This window comes from Rhinopithecus bieti, unplaced genomic scaffold (assembly GCF_001698545.2).
Source record: "Rhinopithecus bieti isolate Rb0 unplaced genomic scaffold, ASM169854v2 scaffold_44748, whole genome shotgun sequence".
NCBI classification, from domain to species: domain Eukaryota; kingdom Metazoa; phylum Chordata; class Mammalia; order Primates; family Cercopithecidae; genus Rhinopithecus; species Rhinopithecus bieti.
In genome coordinates this window covers 575,603-587,517 of record NW_016819104.1, presented here as the reverse complement: position 1 = coordinate 587,517, position 11,915 = coordinate 575,603, and the positions used below count along the sequence as shown (strand labels likewise).

At 39.3% G+C, this 11,915-nt stretch overlaps 1 protein-coding gene across 1 annotated transcript; it reads left to right on the top strand.

The window, feature by feature from the left end:
* Window positions 1–5,495: 5,495 nt before the first annotated feature.
* Window positions 5,496–6,489, top strand: LOC108519333 (apoptogenic protein 1, mitochondrial). Its single transcript, XM_017858263.1, has 2 exons — window positions 5,496–5,656; window positions 5,768–6,489. The coding sequence occupies exons 1-2, from the start codon at window positions 5,534–5,536 to the stop codon at window positions 6,224–6,226; spliced, it is 582 nt and encodes a 193-aa protein (XP_017713752.1). The 5' UTR covers window positions 5,496–5,533; the 3' UTR covers window positions 6,227–6,489.
* The last annotated feature ends 5,426 nt before the right edge of the window (window positions 6,490–11,915 follow it).

The window sequence follows — 11,915 nt, the reverse complement described above, 5'->3', positions numbered from 1 at the left end:
TACAGGATGGCAAGAAGATGAAGAGGGCAGAGAGACAATGGGACAGGACAATCAACTGCAGAGAGGAAGAGTACTATCTCTGCTGAGAGCGGCAGAGATGACCTGCCAGCAGAGAGGAGCTACCCACTCCTCTGAGCTGTTCTAACACTAAATACAAGTCTTCTTCACCCTTCACTTGTCTGCGTACCTCATTCTTCCTGGACACAAGACAAGAACTTGGGCAAAGGCGCCATGGCCACAGAGGTTTCCAGCCTGAAAAGTCAGCGCCCCAGAGATCCTGTGACACTGTATCCATTCCCCACTCTTCTCTGCCCACTCTGTGCCTTTGGAGAGTAGCCTTCTTTGGACTCTCTTGCACTCTGAGAGAAACCAACAGAAGACCAAAGACAGAAGAGACAGTGTAGGATGTTTATTCCCATTTCTCCCACCCTGCCAGGCCTGGCTTCAGCAGTGGCTATATTCTTCTCCTTTAGACAAGACCTCCTGGTGAATGGAGGCTCTACCACAGCCACAACTTTTACACAGTTGTGGTAAGACTATTCTTGCTTTTGTTTTTTCAGGTCCAGATGATACAATGCTATCCTTTGTTGGTTCTCCTTTTTTTTTTTCATAGAAGCTTTCATGTGTTTTTGTTAGTTTGTTTGTTTTCTAGGGTACATGTGCACAACGTGTAGGTTTGTTACATATGTATACATGTGCCATGTTGGTGTGCTGCATGCATTAACTCATCATTTACATTAGGTATATCTCCTAATGCTATCCCTCCCCACTCCCCAACCCCATGACAGGCCAGGGTGTGTGATGTTCCCGTTCCTGTGTCCAAGTGTTCTCATTGTTCAATTCCCACCTATGAGTGAGAACATGCAGTGTTTGGTTTTCTGTTCTTGCAATGGTTTGCTCAGAATGATGGTTTCCAACTTCATCCATGTCCCTACAAAGGATATGAACTCATCCTTTTTTATGGCTGCATAGTATTATTCCATGGTGTATATGTGCCACATTTTCTTAATCCAGTCTATCATTGATGGACATTTGGGTTGGTTCCAAGTCTTTGCTATTGTAAATAGTGCCGCAATAAACGTACATGTGCATGTGTCTTTATAGCAGCATGATTTATCCTTTGGGTATATACCCAGTAATAGGATGGCTGGGTCAAATGCTATTTCTAGTTCTAGATCCTTGAGGAACTGCCACACTGTCTTCTACAATGGTTGAACTAGTTTACAGTCCCACCAACAATGCAAAAGATTCCTATTCCTCCACATCCTCTCCAACATCTGTTGTTTCCTGCCTTTTCAATGATCGCCATTCTAACTGGTGTGAGATGGTATCTCATTGTGGCTTTGATTTGGATATCTCTGATGGCCAGTGATGCTGAGCATTTTTTAATGTGTCTGTTGGCAGCATAAATGTCTTCTTTTGAGAAGTGTCTGTTCATATCCTTCACCCACTTTTTGGTGGGGACTCCTAACCCTCTATTAATAATTCTTCACTCAGGCTCTTGTCCATTAACCCTTTGAAATGTGTCATATCTTTCCTGCCTAGAATAACAGCCAATCTATATAATTCCTTCTTGTATTGTCCTTTTATGTAGGCAAAAAGCATAATGCTAAGGATAATTTACCAAAACAATTATACAGTGTTATGCTTTGCATTAATTCACAGATACAATTTATATTCTCTATAAAATATGAATAAACTCTTGTTTTAAAAATAGAACACAAATACTCTCAGGTGCACAGGGCAATATGCCAGCAGATTCAGAAACCACAAGACAAACACATCTTTTCCCAAAGCACTGTTTTTTTCTCAAATGCCTATAAATTTTTAATTTTTATATTTGTCATACATATATAGAAATAGAAGCTATAAGGCTGGGTGCAGTGGCTCACACCTGTAATCCCAGCACTTTGGGAGGCCAAGGCAGGCAGATCACCTGAGGTGAGGAGTTTGAGACTAGCCTGACTAACATGGTGAAACCCCATCTCTACTAAAAATACAAAATTAGCCAGTGTGGTGGTGCACGCCTGTAATCCCAGCTACTCAGGAGGCTGAGGCAAGAGAATCGCTTAAACCCGAGAGGCAGAGGGTGCAGTGAGCCAAGATTGCACCATTGCACTCCAGCCTGAGCAACAAGAGTGAAACTCCATCTCAAAAAAAAAGAAAAGAAATAGGAGATATTTGTATATTTTCATATTGTCCCAAGATTGTGTTCATATTTTCATGTTGATTTTGTTGTGAGAATCCATAAAGCATGACTGAAAATCTTTGTAGGTTTATGTTATCTGCAGTCTGATTATCATTTTGCTAATAAACCTGCAGGATTGGAGTCCCACCAGAGGCAACAAGAGAAACCAGTGGTTTCTTTTCTTTTTATTTTATTTTTATTTTTATTTTTTATTTTTGAGACAGAGTCTCGCTCTGTCGCCCAGGTTGGAATGCAGTGATGCAATCTCAGCTCACTGCAACCTCTGCCTCCTGGGTTCAAGCAATTCTCCTGCCTCAGCCTCCCGAGTAGCTGGGACTACAGGCGCCCGCCACCACACCTGGCTAATTTTTTGTATTTTTAGTAGAGAGGGGGTTTCACCATCTCAGCCAGGATGGTCTCAATCTCCTGACCTAATGATCCACCCACCTCAGCTTCCCAAAGTGCTGGGATTATAGGCATGGGCCACCGCATCCGGCCACCAGTGGTTTCTTAATAAGAATGATGAGACTTACACAGGTAGACTTTTTAACAATTCAACTATTTGAATATTCACATCTCTTACATTCATGTGAGATGTGCAAATTATTTATTAGGGGAATGTCCTAGATCTGACACGGTGATGGCTACTGATCTACAGATGAAGGTGGCATTTTGGTCCTTAATTGTTTCTACCTGATGGCTCCTTCATGACACTGTTTCTTAGGGAAATCAGTTACTGGGGTCTTACTAGAAACCTTGACAAAGTGAAATAATACTCTTCCTATGAACCTTCTTAGGGAAATGGCTAGTTTGCTCACCTTTTTTTTTTTTTTTCTCCACATTATTCTCTCCTTTCCTCTTAGGTAAGCTGCTCATGACTGATAATGAAACAACTGAATGTCTATCACAAGATAACCGTATATCACTGCCAACTTCTTTTAGTAGTAATATTAGTTTCTTTAGGACCACAAAGTACCCCACACTGAGTGGGTTACAGAAGAGAAATTACTGTCTCACATTTCTGGAATCCAGAAGTCTGAGATTGAGTTACAAGCAGGGTCATGCTCCCTCTGAAGGTACTAGGGAAAGACCTGTTCCAGGCCTATCTTCCAGCTTTTGAACGTTCTTTGACTTGTGGTAGTATAGCTCCATTTTTTCACGTGGTGTTCTTCCTGTGTGTACACCTCTGCCCAAATTTCCCATTTTTAAAAATAAGGACACTATCATACTGGATTAGGGGCCATGCAAAACAAACAAACAAACAAACAAACAAACAAGCTAGGCACAGAGGCTCATGTCTGTAATCCCAGCACTTTGGGAGGCCGAAGAAGGTGGATCACCTGAGTTCAAGAGTTCAAAACCAGCCTGCCCAACCTGGCGAAACCTCATCTCTACTGAAAATACAAAAAATTAGCCGGGCGTGGTGGCCGGCACCTGTAATCCCAGCTGCTTAGGAGGCTGAGGCAGGAGAGTCGCTTGAACCCAGGAGGCAGAGGTTGCAGTGAGCTGAGATTGCACCACTGCACTCCAGCGTGGGTGACAAGGGCGAAACTTCATCTCAAAAACAAAACAAAACAAACAAACAAACAAAACCCACGTTTTTCTTAGTGTGGGGGTTTCACCGCAACAAGCAATTTTCTAGTTCTCTGTAGACATTACCTGAGTATCCTACAACTTAGTCCAATTCTGATAATATCTATCTTGAGACAGCATCATATTCCACAGATTGATGTAAAGGATACAATGAACAGCCAGATGAAGAGATATATAGGGCCAGGGCCAGGTCCAGAAGATTCTAAACACAGAAGCACATGGCTGTTTTCTTGTTCACCAACCTCTCTGAACCTTGTCCTTTTGAGTTTTTATAGAGACTTAATATTATGTGGGCATGACTGACTAAATCATTGGCAACTGGTGATCAACTCAGCATTCAGCTCTTCGCCCCTCCCCAAATGTCAGAGATGGAGCTGAAAGTTCCAACCTTGTAATTATGTGCTTATTCCCCTGGCAACAAGCCCTCCATCCTGTGGTTATGTAGAGGCTTTCAAAAAAACCACTTCAGTCACATAAAGTCAGGTGTGGTTGACAGGTACTTGTTATGAATAAAGCAAGATACTTTTTTCACTTTTTCCTCTCTTGCGCTGCTGCAGAGAGGTTTCAGGAACCGAGGACACAGGACCAAATATTATTTTAAAAGACAGTTCTATTGCAATAATCATTTAGGAAATCACACAGACTTTAGTTGCTATGAATCGGGAGCTCTCAACAAAGTCCAAAACATATATGTTTCATTGTATCACACTATTATAGGGCCCCAAGCTGTGGTATTATGACCACAGCTTAACTAATTTTATCTGTAATGATCACAGTTGTGAATAAAGTCACATTCTGAGGTACTGAGGGTTAGAACTTCAACATATGAATTTCAGCAGGACATAATTAACCCATAATAGTAGTGTACTGATAAAAATTGTTTTCATTACATCATCTCTTCTGATGCCTTTTGTGCACTAATAAAATACTATTTGAATTTCTATGTTAGTTGTCAGTTACTATAACTGTGATTTCTTTTAAAAATTAATATTCCATAAAATGGGCATTTATATGCTTGAACCTGGGAGATGGAGGCTGCAGTGAGCCGAGATTGCGCCCCTGCAATCCAGCAGGATGACAGAGTGAGACTTCGTCTCAAACAAAAAAAAAAAAAAAAAAGGAGGAATATTTATAATTGTTGAAATCACTATCATTTTTACATATAACTAGAAATAGATATATCAGATTTTGATCAAAGTTTACCTAGCTTAAAACAGAGATAAGAGATGCCTTCAAGTTGCCTCAAGGAGAAATTAGCTATATCAAACACATCATTTGTGTACATGGTGAATCAATTTATTCTACTATTTTAAGTTTCCATTGCAGACTGAGTTAGATATTATGAGAAGATCCAATAACTCTTATTATAAATAATTTAATAATTTAGCATACTAAACAGCATCCTTCTGGTTGGAAAGAGTACCTGATATATCCCTAAGATGTTAGGGGTATCCTTTTTGTAAACTCCAAATAATTTAACTGCCTGTAAGGAAAATTTTGAACATAAATTTTAAAAAGTCTATGATCTGTTTGATTGTGCTAGCATAAAACTCATGACAGCATGGAGTTTTCTGGAAATAAATAAAAGAATAAAGGTATAATCTAGGCCACTAAAATGTCTTACTTTTTGCCGCCTTCTACTGAGTTAGCTAAGGTATTACTTGTACATTGATTTGTTGTTGTGGTTGGTTTAAAAGTACATTTTAAAAGACAGATAGGCCGTGCGCCGCGGGAGCCAGGGGGCGTGGGGCCATGGCGGCCTTGCGGGCGGGGAAGAAGAGTCTTCTCCGCGCTCTCAGCCGCTCCTTCGCCTGCCGCGGCTGTCAACTCGCTCCGGAGCGCGGCGCCGAGCGCAGGGATACGGCGCCCAGCGGCGTAAGCAAGCGCCTGGGGATATTGGACCGGGAGGGGTGACCGGAAGGAAAGACAAACCCGGGCCTCGGGGCCGCTGCCTGCCATGCACAGCCGCCTCAGGCCTTTCTGCAGGTGTCAAGATTCTGCCCTCCAAGAAAGTCTTGCCATGATTGGATAGGACCCCCAGACAAATATTCAAACCTTCGACCTGTTCACTTTTACATACCTGAAAATGAATCACCATCGGAACAAAAGCTTAGAAAATTAAGACAAGAAACACAAGAATGGAATCAACAGTTCTGGGCAAACCAGAATTTGACTTTTAGTAAGGAAAAAGAAGAATTTATTCACTCAAGACTAAAAACTAAAGGCCTGGGCCTGAGAACTGAATCAGGTCAGAAGGCAACATTGAATGCAGAAGAAATGGCAGACTTTTACAAGGAATTTTTAAGCAAAAATTTTCAGAAGCACATGTATTATAACAGAGACTGGTACAAGCGCAATTTTGCCATCACCTTCTTCATGGGAAAAGTGGCCCTGGAAAGGCTTTGGAACAAGCTTAAACAGAAACAAAAGAAGAGCAACAGCTAGGAGTCCACTCTGACCCAGCCAGAGTCCAGGTTTCCACAGGAAGGAGATGGGTAGAGGAGCTCCTTTTACAGGAGCTCTGAGAAAACTGGAACTGATCTCAGGAAGCCCCACATCTCCCTAAGGGGCCCCATGGCCTGTTTGGGGCAGGGTGGGTCCTGGGGCACTGTGGGCTGCCTGCCTGCTGATGTGGGCTCTAGGCCAGCTTGTTGTCACGGACATGGTGTCAAATAAAGCCCAAGCACTGGGAAAAAAAAAAAAAAAAAGACAGATAGTTGTTGCGACTTTTTAAAGAAAAAAAATTATATATGCCTGATTTAACACAAATTCCAGCAATACAGAAGTGAGAGAAATAAAAGAAGAAAATGAAAAACAAATAAAGAGAAAGAAAGAGAGCAAGCAGAAAAAGAGATAATATGTTTTGGAGAAAATATTGTGGACATTATTGGACTTAGTAACTGATTAAATAAGGTCATTACTAAAAAATAAGAAAAGTGAAGGCCAATGTTAAGCACTAGATTGGTACTATTCCTTTTTATCATGCGTAGGACAGTGATTTGTCATCACAGGAATAGACATCTGACCGTCAGGTACAGACTTATCTTCTTTGCTTATAGCATACAACTAACATTTGTGGATTGCAGAGGCATTATTCATTGACTACAGTTCCGATGACCACTCATTCAATGGCAATGGAAGAGGAGCAAAAAAATTCATGCTCATAGAAATAATGGGTCTTCCCATTTACCTTATTATCCAGAAAATACTAGCTTGATAAAATAGCAGACTATCTGTCAAAGGATCAACTGGGGTGCCATTTTGGAGACAACACTATGTGAAGTTGATGTGCTATCCCCCAGGATGGGATACAGGCCTCCAATCAGCAGTCAATACACAGTAATAACTAACCCCAAATGCTTAGTCCAGGAATCAACATACATAGGCAGCAGTGAACCACTATTACCACTACATCTGTAACTCATTTAAAGAATATCTGCTTCTTTCTTGTCCCAACAAAGTTGATCTGCAAGCATAAAAAACTATCTTAAGATGAAAATGCCTCTATTTTACAGCATTTACTTAATGCTGTTTGCATTCAATTTGCATTTAGTTTGTGTCATAACCTGACTGGGAAAAAGGGTTTGTGTATTTGTGTTATGTTTACTTACTGAACAGAATATTTATAACCCATTTATATTTGAAAGTGGTCACTATATAATACTGTAAGTACACAGAAATAGGGGAGTTGTTTTCAGAATAAATCTCATTGACAAATATTTACCAGACATGCACATATAGAGTGTGCTGTGCTAGGATTTGTTCAATATGCAGAAATAACAGAATCAATCTCAGAGTTTCCGGGTTCAAATCACAAGGTTGCATCTTTTTTAGCAGAGGAAACCAGAGGCTGCCTTTGGCAAATAGTGTTGAAAATAATGTTCTCAAACTGTTACAGGAAGAAAATCAATGTCTAATTCACACATTTTATTCTGAGCCCAACCAGATATTTTCTTGTATTTATGAAGGACTTCAGGAAACACAGCAGACCTTCACTGTTCTCTTCACCAAGTTAATTCATGGCTCCCATGGTACATATATGATGCATGGGTGTCTAATAAAAAGTCAATATTGTGCTAAATACAGTTTAGCCTATTTTTGTTTTCATATGCATTACTTTAACAAATAAGCTTATGTTCATATATTAGGAAAGTATGGTATTCCTGACATTTAATATACAGTTATATTCTTTCGGTGTTATAATTTCTGTCGAAGTTTAATTTCTGAGAAGGCACCACTGGCCTCCCTCAAGAACAAAACATCTCTGTATCCTCAGTGCCTTCTACAATGTCTGCCAAACCACAGGAATTCTGTAAATGCTAACTATGCTTTTGTTGTTGATAGCCAGTATATGCATATATTTTGAAATCATATTTATTTATTTTAAAGTAAATTCATAATTTTGTCCTAAGATATATCCAGAAGCAAGCAAGAAAACGAGGCTGACTGCTAACAATCAAAGTTGACCGTCAATGCATAAGCTTTCAGAATTAGAATGTAAGAAGGAGGGCCAGGAATTTCATTGTAAATGCCTAAATCTCAAAATAAAGAAGAGCTGTGTTTGGATCTCCTCCCCTGTATTGGTATATATCTATGAGCTCTGCTCTTGAAGGCAGACAACTGATACTCTGATTGCTTTCCAAATTGAAAGCCTCACCTGCTGTTTGCAAACATGTTCTCTTCTCTTCTGCCCTGTTATTGAACAAACAGGCATTGATTTCTATCTCTCTCTTAAAAGCAACAACATCCCACAGATAATAAAGACAGCCCTGCCTGCTTAGTGAAGAATTTAACTGAGACTCATATTAAAAAAAAATATATTAAGACTGATTGTTTCACAGTCTGTTGGTAGATAGATTCCTGTTACGAAAAAAATGAATCTGATGTCACAGATGGAACAGATGTAACTCACTCACTATTAATACATGGATTCCTAGGGAGAAAAGTATGTGGAAGATATTTATGACAGTGCTACAGCTGAAAGCAATTGGCCAAACAGACATATCAAAGGTGGCTGATGATACCTGTGCTTAGTAAGCAGAACTAAACTCTTCTTTTGGATGAAGATCAGCACTTCCATAAAAGTATAGGAAGGGAAAATTTTACACTGCTGTCAAAAATAACAGAACAGATCCTGCTTAAGGTGCTGAATACTTAGTGAGCCATACACTGAATAGCCTGTTATTAATATCTATTTAAAATATGTGTTTCACTTGGGTTGTCAGTGTCCTATTTATGTTTGTTTATTTTAAAACACCCTTTGCATATGACCTCGAGAATAAGTGCATGGGAAGTGAATAAAAGGAAATAGAGAGATTGATTCTAATTCATGATGGAAAGACACACTATCTGCAAATTCTCTGAATTTACTTAAAATTTCTTGATTAATCCATTAACGAACTGATCCATTGAATCAATAACCTATTGGGTTATTTATGCCTTTTGCTCTTCCTCGAATATTATGTTTTATAGTCTTTCTGTGTCAGGAACTCTGATAAGTTTACAGATATACAGATATAAATAAATCATTATAGGGATCTATTCATTCATGACAAATATCAATTATGTACTCTCTATATATACACATACACACACACACACACACACACATATATATATATATATATATATANGACCATGCCCAGCTAATTTTTGTATTTTTAGTAGAGACAGGGTTTCACCATGTTGGCCAGGCTGGTCGACCTTAGGTGATCCACCCGCCTTGGCTTCCCAAAGTGCTGGGATTACAGGCATGAGCCACCGTGCCTGGCCAAAGGGAAGGTTTTCACTAGTGTAGTGTTGGGTATTCTAACCAAAATGGTAGAGTTGCCAAATAGGGAATTTCGTATCCAAATATGACATGACTCCACACTAGTGGTCTTGCACTCTGTGAGATGAATATTTGACAATGTACATTTATAAATATATATATATATATATATATATCAGTGTTAAACAAAAAAATCATACTGGACAAAATGAACAGATAGAAGTTGATTTCATTTTGATGCTGTTGCCAGCAATAGGGGAGCAAACACAGGTCATATCTGGATACCTAGCTCTGTAGGAGAATCAAAGGCAATCTGTGTATGCTAATTGGTGTTACCCAAAGAAAAGTAAACTCTTTGTCTTCATGGCAGGAGGTAGTTTACAAGTCGGAGCAACATAGGCTCCTACCTTTCCAAAGAAACTGGAAGATAGGGGCATTACCTTTTGTGATGATTGCATTTTAAGGAGATATTTCCCAAATCCTTGAGAAACACATTCCTATATTGTAAAGCCAGCAAGGAGCTTTCTAAAATGATCTGCATCTCAAGGGGCAGGGGAATGATTTATAATTGCAAGTTTGCTAAAGCAAATGTTCTAAGGAAAGGAAGGCCAGGAGCTTAGAGTCAGGAACAAGCCTGTCTAATGTTTAGTCAGGCTGAGGGAAATGTTAATTCCATCATGGTCACTACGCAGCCCACCTAGCCACCACGCCAAAACACGAAGTATTCTATTTGATCCAAAAGTTACATAAGGAATGACCTCAGTGTAATTCAAAACCTGTATTGACCAAATCAACTGGTTGCTTTGGGATGTGGCAGAACAGCCACTGTTAAGCACATAAGTCTCTTGCAAAAATAAGTAAAATTAGAAAGAAATAGACAGGAAAAGCATTTGCTGAGACTTTTTATGTTCCAGGCCCTGTACTGTGTGTTGTTCATGCATTAAAACTAACCTAAGAAGTCAATGTTATTGTATCTATTTAACAGGATGGAAAAGTGAACCTTGATGATATGGCTTGCCTAATGTCTCAAAGTGGAATAACTGGGAGAACTGGCATTTGTACTTAACTATTTGGTTTCCAAACGCCACGTTCAAAGCATTCAAGAATGTTACTTTCAGAAAGTACAGAGTTATGGGCTAAAGACATTGAAGTTTCAGTTCAGTAAAATTGATAAAATCTTAGAAGCGAGGACAAGAGAAGGAAGTATTGTCATCTGGCTCTTTTGAATGGTAGGGGCAGCTGGCATTTCTTTTCTACCTCACATTAAATTCTTCTAGGAAATTAGGTTGTTCCTGTCTCTACTGTGGCTATTTAAACAACAATGAGAAAGACACTTTTAAAAGAAAAATACATGTATGACATTGTATTCCAGAAACCTTGGTAAGAGTTTTTCATCTTAATGAATATACTCAATGAGATTCCTGAACAATTGGGTATGAACACATGATGTAGCCATTTAAAAGGGACCCAGATCATTTAGAAGTCTTTGGAAATGAAGATGCTGATACGTGGGCATTTTCCTGGAACTAGAGTGGTGTCAGTGCTCCAGGGATCTATTTTTCAGTGATTTTATTTTCCTCCCTTCCTCCCTCCCTGCCTTCCTCCCTTCCTTCTTCCCTTCCTTCCTTCATATCTAGCAGAACTGGATACAATCTTTGTTCTTCTCTTTTTACTTTGTCATCAGTAAGTGGTCTGGTTGCACATTATAAAAACACTGGGGAATAATAATAATGCTCAGAGCAGTATTATACAGCACTGGATTTTCAAGAGATAGTCTTATAATTTTATTTATTATTTGTTTATTTAAAAATTTAGTATTGGAGATATATGAGATGTATGAGATATATACTACCGACAAAGATCCCAAGGATACCACAGAAAGAATATATAAGCCTCCAAAACACTAGAAAATATTTCGGAGGGTTATATTTTTTGGCCCAGAAAATAAATGTTTTAAAGATGCTTTTACTGAAATACAAAACCAGTGGAGAGAAGCATACAAATCATCAGTGCATGAATCAATGAATGATCCATGAAGTCCATAACTCTTTCAAACACTGTCCCAGACCAAGAATTACGGTGTTTCCTCACGCCAGAAACTTTGCTGAATCTTCTTCCAATCATAACCCCTGCCCTTGGTGCACTAGCAGTCCCAGACATCCTGTATCCAATCTAAAATTCAGTTCCTAGAAAGGCCAATTTTGCTTTGACTCGCCTTTACTCCTGGCATGTAAACTTTAGGGTCCTTAGCCCAAAGTCACAGGGGAACTTAGCCCCAGTTTTTATCTTCTGGTCCTCATGAGTCTGTTCAAAAAATTTCAACTTCTGAGTTGCTTGGCTGCCTCTTCCAAAATGTGCATTTAC